The 22,815-nt window shown below is 35.6% G+C and overlaps 1 protein-coding gene across 1 annotated transcript; it reads left to right on the top strand.

Moving 5' to 3' along the window:
* The first annotated feature begins 3,917 nt into the window (after positions 1–3,917).
* On the top strand, positions 3,918–22,505 carry POLK (DNA polymerase kappa). Its single transcript, XM_010214389.2, has 14 exons — positions 3,918–4,093; positions 4,773–4,892; positions 8,585–8,737; positions 9,084–9,215; positions 10,747–10,900; positions 12,316–12,537; positions 14,278–14,402; positions 14,628–14,794; positions 16,239–16,271; positions 18,407–18,503; positions 19,727–19,898; positions 20,424–21,380; positions 22,119–22,170; positions 22,292–22,505. Exons 1-14 carry the CDS (start codon positions 3,956–3,958, stop codon positions 22,374–22,376), a joined length of 2,607 nt encoding a protein of 868 aa, XP_010212691.2. The 5' UTR covers positions 3,918–3,955; the 3' UTR covers positions 22,377–22,505.
* The last annotated feature ends 310 nt before the right edge of the window (positions 22,506–22,815 follow it).

A 22,815-nucleotide genomic window follows, 5' to 3' on the forward strand; every position in this document is an offset into this window, starting at 1 on the left:
TAGTAACTTCTTCGCATCTCACAGTATTTCTTTTACTGCCATAAGCATCTGATGGCAAAAATGACAGAATTTGTTTTCCTTTATGAGGACTGGTACACAATTTATATGCATCAAATCGTCATTTGGGGGAATTCTCTTCCAAGTAAATTCTCTTCAAGGATTTTTCCGTACTAGTGACATAGAGGATGTTTCTTTAGCAACTGTTAATAAAAGGCAAACTGTTAAAGACTTCTAAAGTGTTATTACTTTGTTGATAACATTGTTCAACAAACTGAATGTTCTTAGAAATAATTTTGGCCTTTTTCTTTCTCATGTATTAGTATTTTTATATAATAGGATGAAGGCATTTAAGTTTTTACACAACATAGTTTCTGCTGCTCGAATTGCTACATTTTTTTAATGAAGTTAGGGTGGAGGAGTGACACAGTCTCAAATAAAAGCATTTTCTTTCAGGCTAGTTGAGTCAACCATCAAAAAAGATGTTGATTTTTGAATAAAGGTCAGGCTTTTGAAAATAAATCATGTCTCTTGAATTCCTTCTTTTTTTCAGTCTTGTGACTTTTCCACTGAGTCACTGCTAAAGTGTCTCGGACACTTTCACATAGTATATAACCATGATTAATTCGGTTCCGTTTCTGTGGTTGCTCCTAGAGAAGTGTGACTGGGGCTTTTGGGGGGTCTCCTACCTCTATAGATTGAAGGTTAGTAACAACACTTCCTCTACAGTACTGCCATCCTGTCATTCCTCTCCATTTTTTTTCTCCATTAATTGCCACTTACTCTTCCTTTTTACCTTTAGAAGTCTTTTCAGTAGAAATTTTTAAGTTACCTCCTTCATTTACAGGTGATTCTCCTTCTACCTTCTCCCATCTCCAAATCAAGGGAATATTAGCATTGGGTTTATTTGCAGACTGCCTTCGCAGGCTCCCCAATTTCACACCCTACTTACTCGGTGTGGCGCTGAGAGATTTAACATGTCCTGAATTAGAGGAAACAGCTCAGTCTTGCAGCAGAGTCTTGAGGTGACAGTATGCCAAAAATATGTCATGCTTTGCCTAGACTGTTCCAAGTTAGTGTTTCATCTCATTATAAAGCTTTACCTCCTTTTTCAAGTTGTTTTAGGCAAAACTTAAGCATGATCATGTTGCCGCAAGCTAAATGTTTTCCCTGTTAGCTTTGCATTGAAATCATTAATACTCCCTCTTGCTAGTTTTTACACTGATATTCATATTTTGCAGGGTGTTTCAAATTGTTTTGCCTGCATTTCCTTAGATATTTCTATTTTTCTTTTATTAAAGGCAAGTGATCCAGGGTTTTATCTGACAGTGACATACCTGTTGCCTTACTGTAGCTTTTCTGCTTCATTTTAATATACTTTTTTTTTTGTCAGACTTGCTATTCTAAAAAGTAGGGTATCTTCACTTTTTTTTTTCCTTAAGTAATTAAAAGTTATTGTTACTTTTTTTTTTCTTTTATGTACACCTTTGGTCTTTGGTGTAGCGCTAACAACACGCCCCCAAGTAAATGATTTCTTCTCAGTTCCAGTTAAGCTATTAATTAGTATTTATACACTTTATTATTCAGCAGTGACAATACATTCTGGTTTTGTACAAGAAGCTGAAAAGATAATACACATTAGGAGACCAACATTCATGTGACATTTTATAAACTTTTTTTTTTCAGCACTGATATTATTGTGGACATTTTTTCTCACATGTTATGTAACACTATGATACACATGGTGTTACGCATGATATGTAACACTATGATAGATAAGTTTTTTGACCAATATGAACTAATGTTTGAAGTCCCTGCAAGAAGAAATCAAAAAAAAAAAAAAAAAACCAACCCAAAACCCGAAACTGCCTTAAGAGTGGTCTGAATGAGGAAGGGGAAGATCTGTATATCCTAGGGATGAAGTTACCTTTGCTGGAATATGGAGCAGCACAAAAAAAAATGCTGCAGAGACTAGAATGGTAACTGAAAACAAAAAGCTTGTCTTCATGCCAGCTCCTTAGTGGGAATGAATGGTAAAAGAATTAAGGAGAATAGTGGAGGATCTGAGGGCATTTACCTCGAGGAAACTGCTTATTGGGAATTATTACTTACCAGAAATTCCTGGTAACAATGTAATCGCTAATTGATGTGGGAGGGGTTTATCTGCTCTTGATGAAATGTGGAACTGATGTGTGGAATGCAGGGCTTTTTCCTTTGTTTGAATTCTAGCAGCTTCATTTTGGTAAAAATGTGTGTTAACTGTAACAAATTATCCTACTGTAGGTGCAAAACTTAAGAAAATGTTTGCCATCATAGTGCTTTACTTGATAGGTGCACACAGCTATGAAGCTGAAGTATTACAGAAGGACAAGAGGAGATTCTGGTCTCTACATCTCCAGATAACTTCTGTTTCTTGAAATGTAAACATAGTTTTGCATAGCTCAGCATCTTCTCAATACATTGTAAGTGATAATCACAAGTAATGGAATATGATTGAAATTGGAATATTTTTGTCCAAACTTTTTTTTTTTTTAAGCATGACTGACTTTAATAGGTGACTTCAACTGGCTAAATTGGCTAATATGTGCCAGAATATCTTCCGAAAAGTGACATTGCTACTGTCAGTTTAAAAAAAAAAAAATAAAAAGTCACCTGTGTTGTTTTTTAACTGTAAAAATTCAAGTCCAAGTGCACAAACACTCAATTATATTCTTCAGCTTGGTTCATAATGAGTACCACTTTACTCTTGTACTGAAAAAGCAGAATTTTAAATATCTTTCCAGATAAATTCAAAGATTCTCTTCAGGTTCATGTCCTTTGTGGTTGAATTTAGCCCTGCCGCTGTATGTGCTTGAGAGGGTGTGGCCCTAACAGGAAGGGCTCCTGTCATAAGGAGCAGCTCAGAGGGGAAGTTGAGGAATAAATGTGCTTCCTGCCCGAGAGTAGAGCTGAAGGTGTTTGAGTCAGCAGCTCGAGTGGGAAGAGCTGCCCTCTGTGGGCTTTTTTTTTAAGCTCTAAATACATGTTAAGTATGCCAGTGTCACACGTGGACCCTGCTTGTGTACTAACCCAGCAAAAATAAGATCACAAGGTGATGCTACAGAGGACTTTATATACATATGTAATTATATATATAAAATAGCTAAACTGTTTACCTAGGGAGACTATGGAAGAGTTTGACTATATACTTTCACAGAGAGCAAGGAAAAGGTTAAAAGTTTGCATATTAGAAGTACCTGCATATTTAAGAAATTATTTACGGTACTCTTTAAATGGTAAAATCATGGTAGGTTCTAGTAGGTGGGTGCCATAGATATACACAGGTGTGGAGAAAAATGTTTGAGTTTAATTTTCAGTTAAAATTTTATACCAAACTTCTTATTGAAAATATCTCTTTCTAAAAAACTGGTTTATTATTCAAAAGAAGTCTTTAATTTGAGCTAGAAATGACAGGGAAAGATTGTGCTGCTTGTGTCAAGCAGGAGTAATGACTACATGAACAATGGTCAGCTGCAATTTGAAGCCCCCCCCCCCCCTTTTAAGGTAGTAGTCTAGTGAATGGTGTTACTTTATGAAGCAGTCGTGTTTCTTCTAATAGGCTACTATATAGATATGAATTTCACGTATTTCAAGTTCTTGGTTTTTACCTGAAGCTGGTAGTGCCCAGTTAGGTCTGTAAGGGAGTTTTTACAAAAGAAGGTTTCATTTCCTAAAAACACAAGATCTTACTGTCTCCAAACACTTATAGAGTGCAAATATTCATGGTTGTAATATGTGTATGTATATTGTATGTGATATATATATGTTTTAATATCAGATTGCATGTTGTTTAAACATCAGATGAATTCCACAAGTTGTTTCTATATTGTTCATCTGAAACTTGGGAAAAAAATATATGACTTAAGCCCTTTTTGCAGGTACTAAGTCTTTGGACAAGTTCTTGTTTTCAAGAAGTAATATGGAGGACATTGAAAAAGAGAATAGCAACTGTTGTAATGATGGAGTTCTACTTAGAATGGGCCTCAATGATAACAAAGCTGGAATGCAAGGTTTGGATAAAGAGAAAATCAATAAAATCATCATGGAGGCTACCAAGGTTGGTTTGTTTACTTTTTTTAATCTGTTAAACAGTATCTAAAGCTTCTTCACTTCCCCTAATTTTCTCTTTCACCGGTGTAAAAGGAGAGCAACTGCTCCTCAGTAGAAATCAATGTGTGTGAGGAAGAAGTGGGAGTGCAGGTTGGGCTCCCTCAGGGAGATTATCCATTGGGTTGATAGAAGTGAATCGAGTAGGTCTTTAAGTGCTCTCTTTGTTTCCGAGGCAGTAGTATGTAACATTGCACTGTGCTGAGGTAAAAGGCTTTAGCTTCCTTAGGGCTCTTCCTTAGGGAACTTCTATTTCTGCAATATCCTTCAAGATTAAGTGATTTGTAAAGTATTCAGCACTCTAAGTGGACCTGAGACCTGAGACTTTCCATATAGGTTCAACTATATGGAAATGTGGCGAAATTTGTGTCATTTGGGAAGCCATATAAAAAGCATCGTTGGTCTCTTTTGTTTCAGATTTTCTAATATTTTGGATTTGTATAAAACTTACCATTATAGGTAACCGTTTTAGGTTGCCTGTCTTTAATGGTTAAATCAGATCATTCTAAATATTTTTTAATATTCATATTAAGATGTGTAATTTAAAGCATAAAAGTAATTTACTATTTCGTTGTTTGTTGGAAATGGCAAACAAATGAAAACCTTAGTGTTTTTGCATTTTTTTGCAGGGTTCTAGATTTTATGAAAATGAACTGAAAAAAGATAAGCAAGTTAACCAACGAATTGAAAAGATGATGAGGCTGAAAGAGAAAATTACAAGCCAACAGCTGTTGAAAGCACAGCTGCAGGTACCAATATTTTAAAGAGTTTTACGAATAAATGGAGAATAATAAATGTTTTTGTTCTATGTTAAGTTCTGGTGCTGAGTACAAAGCTAACTGACTTTCTGTTGTTTGTCATGCAAGTAAAAGTGTGTACAATGTTTTGGTGATTTAAGTTTTTTATAAGCTTGCTAGGAGAAAACTACATTTTAAAATGCATCTGAAATGCTTCTGTATGCCAAAAAAAAAGAATTTTTTTTTTTAGCTTGAACGATTTAAATGTTACTGTGGTTTATGAAAATTTTTATTAAGTGCTTTCTTAATAGGTATCATGGCAAACTGTCATTTACTGCTATGTACTTAATATATTCATATTTTTATTAAATGGCCCACGAAGGGATGGGAGGGGGTCAGAGTTGTCAATTCTTCTGCAGGTGATTTATTCCTTATTCATGATAATTAATGAAAAAATCATCAGGGCAAGCAGTCATAAAAAATAAAATTATTCTGAGCTAAATGATGAAGAGTCTACTTCTCTTCAGATGATAGATAATAGCATTGTAAATAGTACTGGGTATCAAAGCTTGTTAAAAGAGAACTCCTGTGCTAAGGTTCTGTACTGAACGTTCTTAAGCACAGCAGAGTTCAAGCTGCTTGTACAGGCCTAATTTGTTTCATTTGTTGTTTGTGCTTTGATGCAGGCTTTAATTACATGGCTGCATGCATTTTTTTTTTCCCGAACAGTATTCCTGCTTCGTTCAGTGTATAGTGCTCACTAAGTGAATAGTTATTCAATATTTACTCTTGTCCTCATTGTTCAATGGGTGGCCCCAAGCCTTGCTTCTTATGCACTAGTCTAACCCAGTTTTGAGTGCAAAATTACTGACTTCCTCACAGTCTTTACTCTGTTATACACCATGTAGTGTCAATTCTTTAAAAGCTTCTTGCAGTAAAACAAAGTGAAGTGATACCTTTGTTTTACAGATGAGGAGCTGAGGCAAGTAAAGATAACATTTGCCCGTTAATTTTGGCTACTGCTGTGAGGCTTACAGCTCCTGAGTTTCAGTGTACAATTTTTATTTACATATTACAAATCTGCAAATCAACTCTGTAAATCAGTGTCCAAAAAAAAAAAGACAAGCAGACTTCCTGATTCATGTTTATGATAAACACAAACAGTTGAATCATGACAAACTTTTATATATAACAAACTTTTTGAAGCTACACAATAATCTCAAAGTTTTCTAGGCCCCAATTTGACACTGATTTACAGATTTTATTTTTTTTTAACTTTTCTGAGGCAGCATCATTTAACCATGAAATCCATACTTCCATTTTCACCCTTCTTCACTACAGTGCTCTGTCTTTACCGAAAACATAGTCCATATAAAATAGATGAAATGGCTTCTATAAAAATCGGTGTATGATTGTGTAGTTTAAGCATGTACATATGTCATAGCCAACAAATTTGAATTGCTTAGATAGCCTAAGTGCTGTGTTCTACTCAGCTTGATTCTTTTATCTTGCAACACTAGTTACCTTTTTTTGGTAATTTTTTTTTTTTTTAATATGAAGTTCTTAGCCCTGCTAAAACCTACATCTAAAGCTTTAGTTGGAAATCTTGCCACTTGCTCAAGTAGCAGTCTCCTTTAATTCCAGTGAAATGTAGTAGTTGCTCCATCAGCTGCTATTCTGCGTGAGAAGAATCATTAGAGGGGGTTGAGCATCAGTTTTTGCTGGTTCAGATTTCAGATCTCTGATGGCAAGTAAGCTATAAAATATTTGGAAATCTTGCACTTGCTTCCACTGCTTGTAGGCAAGTGTGCTCTGATCCGTGATTTTTATGCTGCCCTTGTATCTTCATCCCAAATTCTGATCCCTTTTCTCCTTCTCCTCCTTCCTTTCAGTCTACTGTATTCTAAATCTTTTGCTCTTTGTCATGCATGCCCAGGTTCCTATCAATCTTTCCAAAGCAGTCCTTATTCTTGGGCCCTTGTCTTTACCCCCAGGGGACTTCATTTCAGTCTCCCATCTCCTGGCCCAGCTGGTCTTTCTCTCTTGCCATCTAGGACCTTGAACATCTCCAAACATCTTCTTGTTGCTTGCTCTTTGGATGCTGTTCCCCAGGCAATTATCTCCTCCCTTAATATTGGAAATCTCGTTTGTCCTTTAACTATGTGATTTTATATTTAATCATTTTATGTAGGTTTCCTACAGGTTCAGCTATTTGTGATCTTACCTTCCTTATTTTTCCTATTAAATTATTTAACTCTTCTTCTTTTGGTGCTACCTTCTCATGTACCGTTAGAGAATTTGTTCTTTTCCAAGTTTGTAAGTGAGAGATATTCTGGAAGTAAAAAGGTGTATATACGTCTACTTCCAATAACACTTCAAGTTCTTATCTTCAGATCACGTCCTCCTTGTTTGTAAGGGTTAGAGGCAGAGATATTGCTGCTTAAATTGGCAGTTAATGCAAGTGCTGTAATATAAATACAACCAACCAAAAACTTCATGCCACTACTAGACAACATTCTGGTTGCATGTTGGAAACAATAACATAAAACAGAATCTGCAACGTAATGCTCTCTTTCTGAAGTGTGTATATGCCAACGTTTCTTTGGTGTTTTATGATACCTAAAATACATGGTAATATTTTTACCATTTTTCTTAAAAAGCCCACTTTGCAGAAGGATGCTTTCCACTGGGTTTTGTCAATACTGACTATTAGAAGGTGCTTATAAATCTTTTTAAGCTGCCATTTCCCTAATGGATTAAAAAAATGCAAATGAAGATTTAAACGAGCACATTTTTACATCATGGGATAAGAAACAACGCCAGATTACTCTCTAGGGTTAACCTTTACTGCATTAATATTGTAATAAAACAAACTTAGTCCAAAAGGATTTAAATGTAACAATCTGCCCCTTTTTTTTTTCCTGTATATTGAATCATGTAAATCCTCCACTATTTCTTTGGTTTTAGTGACTTGTCTCAGTACTTTCCCCTCGTACCCTAAATTTGTCCAAACCATTTTGTCCTGCTCAGTAACCTCAGGGAACTACTTTGTTCTACTTTATGAAATAGGCTAATTTGAGGGCCCATTTAGTCTTCAATCCTTGAAAGAACTTGGAGCAAAACAGGAAAAAAAGTTAAGATATCATTTCTCAGGTGCAACACTCATGGACACCTTTTTTTTTGTTGTTCACTTCATCTCAAAGAGTAGCAGTAACTGTACAATTGCATGGATAATTTTTCTTTTCAGGACCCAGTGCAATCAAGCCAGAGATGCTTCTGCACAGTTACTTTGAGGTCGTGTGTGTGTGTGTCCTTGTACTTGCAAGCAAAAGGAATCTTCCACTTTATTACTTGTATTTCCTGAACTTCGTGATGCCTGAAGCTCACCTATATATATATGTATACGTATATATGCATATATATATATTTTTTTCTCAACAGCACTAGCCTTTTGCTGTATAAATAGGACTTAGCAAGACCACATACTTGTCTTAAATCAGTAAATGAAAAAAACTTGAAAATTGCCTGTTAATTAACACTGTCATGCTTCCTAATGAAACTCCTAGTTCATACCTCATTCATAATTGAGTTGCATCAGAATTTTTTTTTTTATAAGTATCAGACGCTTTGGAGTTTTTAGGACTATCCAATGCAGTTCTGCTAGTTTAGTAGGTTTTTAGTTATTGGTTGTATACACTGTTCAGGTGGACAAGCTTGTGACGGAGCTGGAGCAGAACCGTAACCTCAGCTGTACGATTGTACACATTGACATGGATGCCTTCTATGCAGCTGTAGAAATGCGAGACAATCCAGAGCTGAAGGAGAAACCTATAGCAGTGGGATCAATGAGTATGTTGGTAAGACCAAGTGTTAAGCTAGTACAGAAATGGATTACATGGATCTGAAGAGTAATAAAATGTAAAATAACATAACATTGTGATATTGTTATGAATTTTTATCGAGAGTAAGGGGGGAAACATCTATTCTTGGACTGTCTAGGTTTGTATAGTTTGCAGTGAAACATGGTGATAAAAGTTTAAAAGTTTAGACAGGCTGGAAAGGGGGATGCTGAACTTACGTATTAGCTTCATCAGTTAATATGCAGGAGTTAACGTGCATATCAGCTTCATGAATCCCCTCTGTCTGGAGCTTTGTGATTTTAAGTTGATTGTTAAAGACTAAGCCTATTTCTTCTCTCCTAAGTCCACCTCAAATTACCATGCTAGGAGATTTGGTGTGCGTGCAGCCATGCCTGGGTTTATTGCTAAGAAGCTATGCCCTCATCTAACTATAGTGCCATTAAACTTTGAAAAATATGGCAAAGTGAGTAAAGAGGTAAGTCTGAAAGAAATACTCTCTAACCAATAGTCTATAGACTTTGTTGTAGACTTTATGAATGTCTTTTTTTTTTATGAATAACATTAGAAGTGGTATTTTAAGTGTTAAAGTCTTCAGTGATGTGGCTTTGAATATCATTTAAATAGAACATTGTGTTTTTTGGCAAGGAGGTGAAAAAGCATTACACTCATCCATACTGCAATTTTCATGAAGCCAGTAGTGATGCTGATAAGAGGTTTTCGAAACTATATAATGAACTATTAATACTAATTGATCCCTATTATAATTCTCTTCAAAACCATGGAGCATGATCTGACTATTAGGAAGCTGTAACTACATTCAAAACTTGGAGATAATTATTTCATACAAAACATAATAATTCTTTTTAGTGTTAATTACTGGAAAGAAAAGCAAGATGCATTCATGAGCTCAAAATGAAGGGAAGAAAGAAATTACACCTTGCTTCAAGGGAAGAAGGGATTTTACTTAGCACCAGAACAAATGCTTAAAATACATGCGTGTGCGTGTACATACATACACACACACACACACACACACACACACACACATTTATAAAGACTGTATGTTTTGCTTATCTTACATCAAACTCATGCATGACTAGTAAAATTATGCCAAAATTTCTTAACATCTGAACTTCAGACACAAAGATAAAAATAAGCTCATTCGTAGTTTTTGGTTGAATATGGCTGATTTTGCTTCTAATTAAACCAAGTTCAATCTTACTTCTATTTTAAGTAAATATATAGAAGTGCTTCAGAGTGGTTTTGAACCTGTTAGGGATCTCAGATTACATGATATGAGGAGGATAAGAAAACTGTTAAAGGTCCAGATTGGTTTTATATTTATACTTTTCTCTTGGGATTTGCATTGAAAGTATTTCAACATGTTTAATGTTGTCATTGCAAGTTGTGTTGTGAATCCCATCTTTAATCAGTTTCAGAAAGATGGAGTACATGTGACTGAACGTGGCCAGTTGTTTTAAGATATTTTCTTTTGGGAGGATGCAGCTGTCATTAAAGAATTTCTGATAAGCTTTGTCTGTGGTCCCAGGCATTGCTGTTAACTGTCCCCAACTGTTGGTTATTACTTTAGTTTCAATGGAACTAAAAACCTATTTTTGTTTTCATGCACAGTGCAAGATAAAAAGCTTCATTAGATCATGTGCTCATTCCAGAGTTGTGACGAGCTCCCCGATCCCCAGTGTTTTGTTCATGAGGTTACTGCAGGTCTCTGAACTGGGTGTCTGCGGGGTCTTTATATACTGATCTTGAAGACCTCTACAAGTAAAAGTTGTTGCTCAAAACCCCTCTTTAACTCTAACTTATTACTGATGTCTTGCTACTTGTAAGAATCAATGCTATGCATTTTCATTGACAATAAATTACTTATTCTACAAATTCCCTAGTCATCTTGAGACATGACAGCACATTTGTTCGCCTGAAAGCTGTGTGTTAAGATCTGTTGTAACAGCAAAATGGCTTTAAACATGCACTATATGTTTATCAAGGTTAGAGAAATACTGGCTGAATATGATCCCAACTTCATGCCTATGGGTCTAGATGAAGCCTATCTGAATATAACAGAGTACTTGGAAGAAAGATTGAACTGGCCTGAAGATAAGAGAAGGTGGTACTTGAACACAGAAAGCGCTACAGAAAATGGTAAGCTAAAGATTCTGTTCTCATGTACATAATGTGCACATCAAATAAACTGTGCCAATTTAAAAGTACAAGAACTTAAATATAAGTCTTTGCATAAATTGTACTACCCTATGTTCTCTACCTTTGTTTTGTATAGGTTATATATTAACTTTTGCTATTACTCATCCATGCATAAAAGTGGTCCTGCTGATGAATCAGAGTTGGGGGAGTAGTCTTAGATTGAGATAAATGGTGCTACGTTTGTTAATCCCAAACAAAAGGTTTTTTTTTAAGATATGCCTTTTGCCTTTGCAAGTCAAAGTGTTAGTTGTGCAAGTAGGCAGTAATAAACCAGTGACTTGAAAAGGTGTAGAGTAAATAAACGTTTTGTTCTAAAGGTTATTAATATTTTAAAGAGTGTTTCCTTAGTAGTACAGGAAGTCCTGTATAGCAGAAACATGAGAAATTATCCTGCAAACAGCATGCATATAAGGTCCCTTGATATGACTGTTTTACAAGAGCAAAAATGCATGAGGAAAGTGAGCTTTTCAAGAATTTTAAGCAGTAGTGGTTAAAATATGACAGCATTTCGTTTGGCTCCAGAAGATGTAGTTGGAACCACACCCACAGCTGTATGCACAGTTGGGAATAATAAAAAAAGGAGGAATCATGCTAATGTTTGGTGCACAAACCAAAACATTTATATTCTAAGTATTCAAAAATGCTTGTATTCAAAAATAGCCTTTGAAATAGCCAAGAAGATAATGAACAGTACACTGTACTGAAAAGACTTAGTAGAACAAAAGAAACTGACATTGTTGTCTTTACAAACTAAGTGTCACTGATGTGTAGTTGCATGCCTCTTTATTCCTGATGTCTTTTTCAAGTCTGTATTCTCTTGGAACAAGTGAACAGTCAGAATGGGAACCTGCAATAGCAAAGTGTTTGTACAGTTAGATAGGATGTTGCTGGTTTTACAGATTCTGCCATGACTGCAGGCACAAATAAGCTGTCCAAGTTGGGAAGCTTCTAGAATCAGTTATTCTAGAACCTGAATTTGCTTGGGGAACATGGAAAAAAAGCCTTCCACAAAGGATTTCTGTTTGCACAAAAAAGGGAGCATCTGTCCTTCACTCTAATATGAAACAAAAATAATGCCAAAACCTTGACATTCTTTTCCTGTTACAGCAACAGGGTTTAAACCTTCATGTTTTCTCTTAACCAAGTCTTCTAATCTAAATTCAAACTCAGATTACAGTAAGAACAAAACTGTTATGGCTCTCTTTTCTTAAAACAAGAGCAATGCAATTTTTTTAGGTAAATAATTGCATACTTTTTAATTCCAATTGAAAAAGTCTTTCAGTTGCTGCAGAAAGCAGTCAGTAAATTATGCACTGTATATGGATGGATTAATTGTGAATTCCTTTAAAATATAGATAAACTGAATATAGGTGTGCCTGCCAAATTCAATTCAAAGGAAGACGTGTTCTCCTCTTCACCGCTACTCTTTGAAGACGCCACTTCTCTGGCAGGTGACCACTGTGAACAAAGAAGCCCATCAGCAGGGAATTCAGTTGTCTTTGGAACTTCTGCAGAGGAAGTGGTGAAGGAAATGCGCTTTAGGATTGAACAGAAAACTAGACTGACTGCTAGTGCAGGTACTCAGACGTGAATTATGATGCTTTATGGTTCCATATGTCTTCCACACAGAAATGTCAGTATGTGTTACAAGCACAAGAAAGCAGCATGGCCACAATGTTCTTGTGCTGCAGAGTATGCTCTGGCTGTGTGTCTGTAAGGACTGACTTGCAGGAATCAGTTTTTGCATAAGTATATATGTGTGTATATATTTATCTTCATTTTTGCAATAACTTATTGTATGAGCAAAAAGAATGATTTAACTGCTTTTATTTATTTATTTTTGAAATAGAAGTAGCATGGAAGAATGACCAAGATGCTCATGTGCTAATTTTAACACTGATAATATGTGTTTTAGTGCCTCATATAGATTAGTTTTGTCAGCTTATCGTCATAGAAAAATCTCTTGCTGTCTGCTGTTGGTTTGAATTGCAGGTCTATACAGTTAAATATTCTAATGCTTCTCCACACTGTTTCTTGCTTAGAGTGATATTAAATTCCATTAAAATGATAATTATCCAAGGAAAAAGTGTTTAAATTAAACTGCTTACCAGCTTTTTAATATTTTTCATAGAATCACAGAATGCTTGAGGCTGCAAGGGACCTCTAGAGATGATCTAGTCCAACCCCCCTGCTCAAGCAAGGACACCTTTATCTTTCAAGCCTTAAATCTTTGAACTTTGTGCAGCTTATTATTATGATGATATCTGTATTAGGTCCTTAGAAAACAATAAGTCCCTAGCCACTGAGTTTGGATACTGTCCTCGTGACTCTGATGGAGGTCAGTGAGTCAGCGAGGAGTACTGAGCTTCATGAAGCAGGGGTGAGCAAATGGGCAGCCACGTAGTTATCAGGAGGTCAAGTATAAGCAGAGATAAAGAAAACAGCTAATAAAAGGAGGCAAGATAAGACCCCAGATATACCATGGATGACAGCAAAATAAAAAAAAATATTCTAGAGAAGTTTTGTCTTCCTAAAGATGAGTTATCGTTTCGAAAACAGATCTAGCCCTCATAAGTGCGTCAGATTTTATGTCAAGAACGAAAACAGAAGGCTGAAAAGTACTGCTAAGCAATAACAAATAGAATTATTTCTACCATCTTGGCTAATACATTACAGCAATAAATTATTAAGCACATCCAAGAGTAGATCACTTTGTAGAGCAGAATAATTCTATTTGTCTGTTACTAACCATTTTCAGAGTTCACCAATAAGAACTTCTCTTGATGGAAAAAAGGAAAGTCCCTTCTCCATCAAACAGCATGAGGGATAAATATCTTTTTTTTTAAGTACTAAATAACTGCATAATAGTGGTAGTCCACAGAAGAATTTGGTTTGGTACAATTTATCAAAATTAATTTAGTTATTTTCGTGAACTGTGATTAGGAAATATTTTTGTTAGATTAGCATTTATAAGTATTGTAAACATTCCCTTTTCTTATACTATAATTATTGCCATCATAAATTTGTTCAGTATTATAATGGATTTTATTTTTAAACACAAAATATTAATCTCCAATGAGTGATTAGTGTTGTGCTACCCTGAGTGTCTCAAAATAGTTGGTGGAGTTCACCTGGTATGTGGATTGTGCCTAAGCTGCCATATACATATACTTACATGTCTATTACAAACATTTCTGCAGAATTATAATTGATAATAGCTAGATTTGTTATCTCCTTTCTCCTTGTGTTTAGTCTTTGCCAAATGCTTATTATGTTATTATGCTTATTATAATGTTTATTATTTGTTTGTTTTTAAGGAATAGCTCCAAATACAATGCTAGCAAAAATGTGCAGTGATTATAATAAACCTAATGGACAATACAGGATTATACCTGAGAGACAAGTTGTATTAGACTTTGTGAAAGATTTACCCATTCGGAAGGTAAGAGATACCATGGTATTTATTATTACGCAATTGTGGTTGGTGTTTGTTTGTTTTTTTTTTAATGCTCTAAAAGTAAGATCTTTTACAGAAGTTCAGAAGTTTTTTTTTTTTTTTTTTTTTTTTTTTTTAAGTAATCTGCCTGGTAGTGATTGATGTCAGTCGCATAGATACTGAATCTATAAATGGGAAATTGCCAGCCAAATGGTGGTTGCTCTTTTTCAGGTGCCGGGTATAGGAAGAGTAACAGAGAAGATGCTAAAAGCCCTTGGAATTGAGACTTGCTCAGAGCTTTACCAGCAGAGGGCGCTGCTTTCTCTTCTCTTTTCAGAAGCATCTTGGCATAATTTCTTGGGTATCTCGCTTGGTTTGGGCTCAACGCATTTGGAAAAGTAGGTTTTTGATTTGCTTTTAAGGCATTCACAGTATGCTAAATACTTTCTTGTGTGTTGCATACTATACATTTTAAAATGCATTTTATACTCATCCAGCAAATTTGGCTCAGTATTTTTTAAGAGTTTTGTGACTATGCCTGTGTTGTTAGTACACTTACAGACATGACAAAAAGTTACTCTGCTATGTGCAGCAGCCGTATCTAATATAGGAAATGCAAAAAAGTCTGTTGGAGAATTGTGCCTGAGTGTATATCAAGAAATTAGGATAACCTCATAATTCCTAAAGTAACTATTGAGAAATGTTATTTACCCTACGCAGAAATCCGAAGAACAATCTTTGTTGCTCTTTAATATTACATGATTGTAAAATTCACATTGGTATCTGATCTTCTTCATGCTTCTATGTTATGCTTCCGTTGGATATAAGTCAAATATGTGACTTCAGTTCTCGGTTTCCCTTCATGTTTATGTACATATAAAATAACAAAAATAACTTTTTTTATTTAGAACTGAATACTTTTATATCCCTCACATACTGGGAACTCTCATAGCATGTTTAAAAAAATAATAGGAGCTTTTCAAAGGATGAAGGAAAAAATGTTTTTAATTGTTGACTAAAAAAAAATTTTATTTGCACCTACTTGATTTCAATGATTTTTAAGGTGGAGAAAGTAAGCCTGTAACGTGAGTGATCAGTAAATGTTTCAGCTTATGGTCATTGTCTTTGACCAGCTTCTTTTAGGAAAATGTGAGCCTCATAAATTTGTTATTTCTCGTGCTTATACACACAAAAATGACTTTAAAAGAAAATCCTCTAGGAAAATCCTTTTATAAAGGAGTATTTAAAAAGTTTTTAGAAACTCCTTTTATAGAGAGTTCCCCAGAGGATTATCTGCAAGTACTTTTTACTCAAGTCCAAAGAATGCTCAGTCAAAAGAATGAGGAAAAACAAAAAAAGGAGAGAAAGAATAATTATCCTCTTTAAAAAGATTTTAAAAGGGTAGTAATCTAAGAAAGAAAGCCAACTAATTCCCCAGAAGAGAATCCAAAAGATTCATAGTATGAATAGGGCTTTTATGAAGGTAAACTGTAAACTGCAAAAGCTCTATAGAAATTAGGTTTTGTTTTTAACTCAGCAGATTCCTAATAATAGAGAAGGCCGACTAATTTTATAAACTTTTTTGTGTCGTATGTAATTATGATTCTGCTTCATCTCTAGTATGTAAAGGTTCATGAAGACATATGGTTCCTGAAGACATATGGTTCCCTTCTTGCATTCTCTTAAACTTGATATACAAGATTTGTGGAAAAAGCTTAACGTCCCAAATTTGGGAAAGGTTGCTGTTACCTTTAGACACTGTTGGTTGTCTTGGAGTTTACTAAAAGCCAATAATTCTATGTAAAGTGAGTTTATAAAATGTTTTTTTTTTTCTCTTTAAAGGGATGGAGAAAGAAAAAGTATGAGCACTGAAAGGTAAACCTTTTTAATTAAAAGATTATGTTAGTTGCTAGACTTGCTAAATACCAACTCCTGTAAAGGTTTTTAGTTAAATAATGTCACCATGTTTATGCCTATGCATAAAGGCTAAAGGCATGTACAGTGAGCTCAAATTTAGTTCGGACATTTTTCTCCTCCAGAATGGCATGGAGTTACTTCTATCTATTTATCTATTCTGTTTTATCATTATCTGCTTCTTTTAATGCCCTTAATGCATCAAAATGGACTTTAAGTCATAATATACAGTGTGAATATAAAGATTTGAGTATTTAATTTGAAAGTTTAATGTCTTCGTATATTCCAGTTTTTAACTATTGTTCTTCTGATTATATTGCAAAATAATGTTTGCAGTCTTAAGATCATAGAAAATATTTTTAGAGAAACCTGGAAACTCCTACAGATAAGCTATTCTAGTGCTTTGGTGCCTTTGCCATTAGGATAAATATGCTTACCTAGTACCTGACTTGGAGCACCCTTGTTGCAAGTTAAGGCCATTAAGTTAATCACTAGTTGATTTGAGGAACCATTTATTTCCTTCCTTTTGGCAAAACCTTTTTGGGTACTTGAAGACTCTTATGTGCTCCTTGCTCCAATCTTTTCCATTTTACCACCTGATTAGTGAATCATTGCCATCAATACAAAATGGTGTGTTAGTTTCTATGGATGACATACACTTTTCAGGATGCAGTTCACAGTTATATTGCATTGGCTCACAAAAGGCTTTATAAAATATCAGAAAACCAGAAGTGTATGTAGCTTTCGGCATGTTTTGATTTTATGCCAGGGTAAGCACATTATATGTGACTTCCTGTGATGAAGTTCTGCCAAGATATTTTTCTGAATTACCAATCACTTTCTTATGTTTTTCCCTTTTATTTCTTCCCTTTCATTCCCCAGCCTATATTTTCCTAGTTTGCATAGTCCTAGTACAATTGTAAGTCCCAGAGAGTTTGCTACAACCAGAGCCAAGAAATACAGAGCTCTAATGTTGTGCTGGTTTGGAGACAGATGGGTAATTTGGGGATGATCTTGTGCTCTTCTGTTTTTCTTCTTCCTGAGAGAGATGGAGGGAGATGACCTAGTCTGGTTATGTGATTAGTTGTATGGAGCAAAGAGATGAATCTGCAATGGCACTCTCCAACCTGCACCTTCCAAAGCTAATGTTTTTGCAGCTTCCCACTTTTCCTGTGGCATGGCTGTGCTGCCAGTGGGCTGCAGCATTGTCAATAGAGCACTAGATGGATAATTAGTAGTGTTTGGCTAATATTACAGGATCATTGTCTGTCCTTAGTTATTTTGACAACCTATAACCCTTCCTGGAGGCATGTGAATCACAATAAAGGATGACTTTTCAATACAATCAGATACACCTGCATGTTATTTAGAGATGTGAAATCCACAGATTTAGCGACCTCACGTTTGTAAATACAAAGGCTTGCATGAAACACTGGATCTGTGAGACCTTCCCAAAGCATGTGGCAGCCATAAGTTTTGCTACCTGCTTCCCTTAAAACCACTACTAGCTAAAGGTCACCTTTCCTCTCCAGTTATTAAAATTACTGTTACAAAATTAATTAAAAATTGCATTTCTTCTGCTAAGGGGCTCTCAGGAAGGCAGTTAGCAATATTTTTGGCGGAAAGCTAGTTTTTCCTCCTCTGAGACTAGCCAAAATCATCTAAGTTGGCAACCTTTTTTTCTTAGCATCTGCATTATTTGTTTTTGTTACTTGGCTCAGAGATTGACTTTCTAATCCTTTCATTTTTCTGACGTTACATGTACTGTACAGAGGAGATCACATACAAATGTCTTGGCTGACTACATGAATTCAGTTGGTGTTAGTATTCTCTTGTGTAAATATTTAAGCATTAATGAGCTTGAATCTGATATGTTTTCAAATACTGCATGGAAAGTTGAAATGCCAAATTATTTGAAGGGATTTGCAATCTTTTTGGAATATTTTACATTAACATTTGTTCTCCCTTTGAAGTCAACATTTAAACCCATGCAACCTTAGAGCATTAAAAATATTTTTTAGATTTTTTTTTTTTGGATAATAGTCACTGAACAAATGCGGGGATTCATACTGAAAAAAATCTTATCTTTATCTTAGAACATTCAGTGAAATTAACACAACAGAAGAGCAGTACAGCTTGTGTCGAGAACTTTGCAGAGACCTGGCTCAAGAGTTACAGAAAGAAGGACTTAAGGTATTTATTATTCTCTAGTTACTCGCAGCTAGACACCATTATGAAGTTTATAAAATGAAGTGTGAATGCTTTCAGCAATATCCTGCCATGCATTCTGTCTTCAAAATATTCCATTCCTTAATTGGTACATGATTTAGGCAGAAAATTGATTTTGCTCAGATGGCTTTTTAATAATGTCTCTGGAAAAATAAACTAATTCACCAACTTATTTGGTATATAAGACATTTTATGTTAAAAGTTAATGTTAATAAAAATAGAGCTGCGGGAAAAGACTGTGTTGTCTTGTATTCAAAGCAGATGTGGTTGATAGCCCATGGTGTAGTTATTAAAAGTTGGTGTGTCCTGTATCTGGTAAAAAGATATTCAAACCATTTAATCACATAAATGGTATGAACAGCCTCTCTATTTCTTTTCCCCCAGTTTCTGCTTGTTCTTCGGAAAGAACAGCTCGTATATTTATGGTAAAGGTCTTTATGGTAAAGCGCGGAATAACAGTTCAAAACTAAAAGAATTGATTAGCCCTCTTCAGCCATAAAAGGCTCAAAAGATAACATGTAGAAAGGGAAGTCGTTGGCTGTGAGGCACAAAGTGTAAACTTTCAAAAGCGGTAGAACAAACCATTTATTTGCATTTGGATGGACCTGCTAAGTGGGAAAAGTCTTGAAAGTGTTGCCAGCGGGTTCATATTTGAAGAAAAAGATGGCAACTACTTTTAGATTAGCAGAATACTAATTCTGAGAATTCATTGTGCAGGTACTGAATTGCATGTATGTTTGCATACATAGGTGTTGTATATTGTTAACGATAGCACCATGCAGGAGGAAGTTTTCACCAGATCTTTCATTGGATGTCACCTAAAGATCCTTACGCAGTTTCCCAGTGAGGTTGAGATAACTGGTGCTGAAAATTTCTGGGTGAGGAAATACATCTGTGATAGGAAGAGGCAGAGATTCTGGCTGCAGCCAGAGTACGAAATGTGTTGACTGTCTGCTCTTGGCCAGGTGGTCTGCTGGGGACCTCTAGCCAAATGAAGCAGTTAGAGAATTCGGTTTGGCAACAACTTAAGAGGAAGTGTGCAGGATCTTATCGGCAAGTTCTTGGCAATGCTTCCCGCTGTACCCAAATGTGTGTACAGTTTTGACTGTGGCTTTAGAGCCTTTATATAGGAGCTATATAAGAATTGCTTCAGTGTGATGTTATATATGTTGAACTTTCTTTTGTAGGGTAAAACTGTTACCCTGAAGCTGAAGAATGTGAACTTTGAAGTAAAAACAAGAGCTTCAACTGTGCCATCTTCCGTTTGTACTGAGGAGGAAATATTTGCTGTTGCTAAAGACTTGTTAGGAACAGAAATTGATACCGTTTCTCCTCATCCATTACGGATAAGGCTTATGGGTATGCTACTTCAGCCTTCTTACTCTCTAGAGTTGGAACTATTGTATACCAAAATAGCAGACTGTCCTCTGAAGTGATCTAAAAGGATTTATCCAGTTTCCATTACACTGGCAGTTTTTACGAAGTGGAGGAGTAGTAGAGGGGTAAATAGTGATTCAGTATTCTTTTATTGGCCGAGGTTGTATCTTTCCTACAACCTGTTAGAACAATGAACGCATTGACATGAGAGCAGAAACTTTGTGCACAGCAGTCTTTAATTCTGTTACCTTAAATCTGCTTTGTACCACAGTAACAACAAGCTTTTATCTAACCTCTTTTATTAACAAAAATCTTAAATTAAAATACTTCTAATTTCAAGATTGGATTTGAAGTGGATCTTGTGTTCCACTGCTAGCATTTGCAGATAGTGTAGTTTCTCTTGACAATTGCATGGTTGTATACCTAGGAAAGGTGTTCATTAAGTACTAGCATCAAAATATCATAAAATTGGTATTATAAAATATAACTCTCATTTTTCCTCATTAGGTGTACGAGTTTCAGGATTTCTAAGTGAAGAAGAGAAGAAATACCAACAGAAAAGCATTACAAGTTTTCTAAAATCGGGAAAAGAAATTAATTTTCTTAGGCCTGAACCGGGGAAATCCAACCAAGAATACTGCACAAAAAAGTCAGAAGCAACTTCCCAAGGGAGTTTTTTTGATAAAAAGCGAGCTGCAAGGCAGCAAAACAGCGAGGATCTTTTTCTAAATGGGGCAGTAGATAAGCAGCTCCTTCATGGTGGGAAATTGTCAGCAAGTTTTGTGGAAGAAACAAACAAAGTCCCAGCCATACAGAATTGTACTGTGTGTAAAGTGTTCACCTGCCCCATTTGCTTTGAGGAGCAAAGAAGTAGTGATTTGAAAGAGCTTAACAGACATATTGATGAATGCCTTGCTGGGGGTCTTGTTAATAATAACATAGGTATATCAAATAATGTGAATTCAGGAGAAAATACATTTAGCTTCTTTTCATCCTGTAAAAATGAAAATGTTGAGGAATATCAAAAAAGTAAAACTTGTCAGTTAGCAGGTACTTGCCAGTCAGCAAGTACATCTGACAACTCTTCCAGCAATAGCACAGAAAAATTCACTCGGATAGTAGTTGATAAACCTCATGAAGAAAGACAGCCTCAACAACTCAGTGATATGGCTAGAAACGTGTGTATAGAAGAGTGTCTTATTCCCAAAAGAACTCCTCTAGGCAATACAGACCATCTTGAAAAGACTGAGAATACAGAAGAAGCTAGCTCATCCTGTTTCTTTGAAGCCAAAGACGACAATGTTCTTGTTTGTCCAGTTTGTAATTTAGAACAGAAAACCACTAGTCTTATGTCCTTTAATAGGCATGTGGATATCTGCTTAAATAAAGGCATCATCCAGGAGCTGACAGAAAAAAAAGATTGCCGTACTAAGACTTACGATACAGAAAATTCAAACAGAGTTGGTGAGTATGCAGATTAAGATTTATTTGATTGTTCAAATTACTCATCTGTGTAATAAAAAATAACTTCGTTATAGTATGCTTTGAACTCTATAGGGTTTAAGTACTGTTACCACAACCTAATTGGAGTAAGCTCTGTGTAAGAATAAACCTTTTAAAATATCAAATTCTTTTCAATGATAAATGAGATTTCTCAGTGAGGTGGTGAAGGTGATGCAGGAATTACTGATGATTTCTGTCTAATCCCATGGTTGCTGCCCTCCCCAAACCATACTCAGAAAGGTGTTTGTAAGGTCACTCTGAAATTTCTATCAGTGAAAATATTTTTATCCTGGATTGTTTCATGCAGTTGACAGAAAAAGTCCAGTAAGTGTTGTGTTGGCAAAACCAAAAAGGCTGTAAAACTAAAGCAACTTTTAAACCCTCCTTCACCAAAAAGGTGTCATAATCAAGTAGCTGCACTTGTGATGTGCCAAACCACTGGCTTGTTTATTCGAACAGCTTCTTTTTTTGATGAAGAGTTAATATGGGGGTTATGATGATGTGACGATTAAGAATCTTCAGTGAGATTAGAGGCCATGCACAGGTATTTCTGTAGCAGCATAAAATGCTTTTTCTCACCTATCTTGAGAGCTTAATGAGATAAAACTAAAATGCTAATTTGATAAAAATAGTAGAATGCAATTAAGACTTGCAATATGAATATGAAAGTAATTCATTTTGTTCACAATTTTTCTTCAGGAAGTTTAAGTAGAGGACAACCGTGTACAAATCCATCACAAGGAACAAAAAGGTAAGGGTTTTCTGGAAACTGATTACAATTCTTATTTTAAAATAATAAAGCTATCAAGGTATTCAGTGTGTGAAGTGTGCTATATATTTTTTCCTCTTTCTTTTTCTTTTTTTCCTTTTAGGTCCCGACTTGCAACTTCACAGTCCATATCCAAAAAGGCCAAGTCAAGCAATTCCAAGCATACAATTGAAATGTTTTTTAAATGATTGTGTAGCAATGTATTCTCTATGAAGAATTTCATAATGTTTTTAAATGACTGCATCAGTGGTGGGCTTGAGTTGGATGCCTCCCTCTTAGAAGTCATTGCATGACTGTATGAAAATATGATGTTTGAGGTAGAACACAACTGAGGTAGTATTTTTTGAGAATAACACCATTTTCTAAGTTCTTTCTGAGAAAGGACATTTGTTAGCACTTAGTTTTTGGTCGTTTGTATTGAAAACGTGAAACTACGATGTGGGTTGCTTGCACTGTTGGTTACACGGAGCAGGGAGGTGGAGCTGCCCCGGGCGAGCAGGCGCTGCTGCTGTTGGCCAGGGTGCCCGGCTGCGCTGCCCTCGCCACAGAGCCAGCTTCTCCGCCAGCCCCGCCGCCGCGCTTGGGCACACGTGCTCGCTCCAGCTTGCACCCAACCAAACAGTGCCA

This window comes from Tinamus guttatus, unplaced genomic scaffold (assembly GCF_059628265.1).
Source record: "Tinamus guttatus ecotype Peru unplaced genomic scaffold, ASM5962826v1 Tinamus_guttatus_pri_ptg000637l, whole genome shotgun sequence".
Lineage (NCBI taxonomy): Eukaryota > Metazoa > Chordata > Aves > Tinamiformes > Tinamidae > Tinamus > Tinamus guttatus.

Bases quoted from the DNA above. Each gene is read 5' to 3' on its own strand.
- POLK (XM_010214389.2), top strand. From the start codon at position 3,956: ATGGAGGACATTGAAAAAGAGAATAGCAACTGTTGTAATGATGGAGTT. The intron at 4,094-4,772 runs GTTGGTTTGTTT...ATTTTTTTGCAG, and splicing joins TCATCATGGAGGCTACCAAG to GGTTCTAGATTTTATGAAAA. The intron at 10,901-12,315 runs GTAAGCTAAAGA...TTTAAAATATAG, and splicing joins AGAAAGCGCTACAGAAAATG to ATAAACTGAATATAGGTGTG.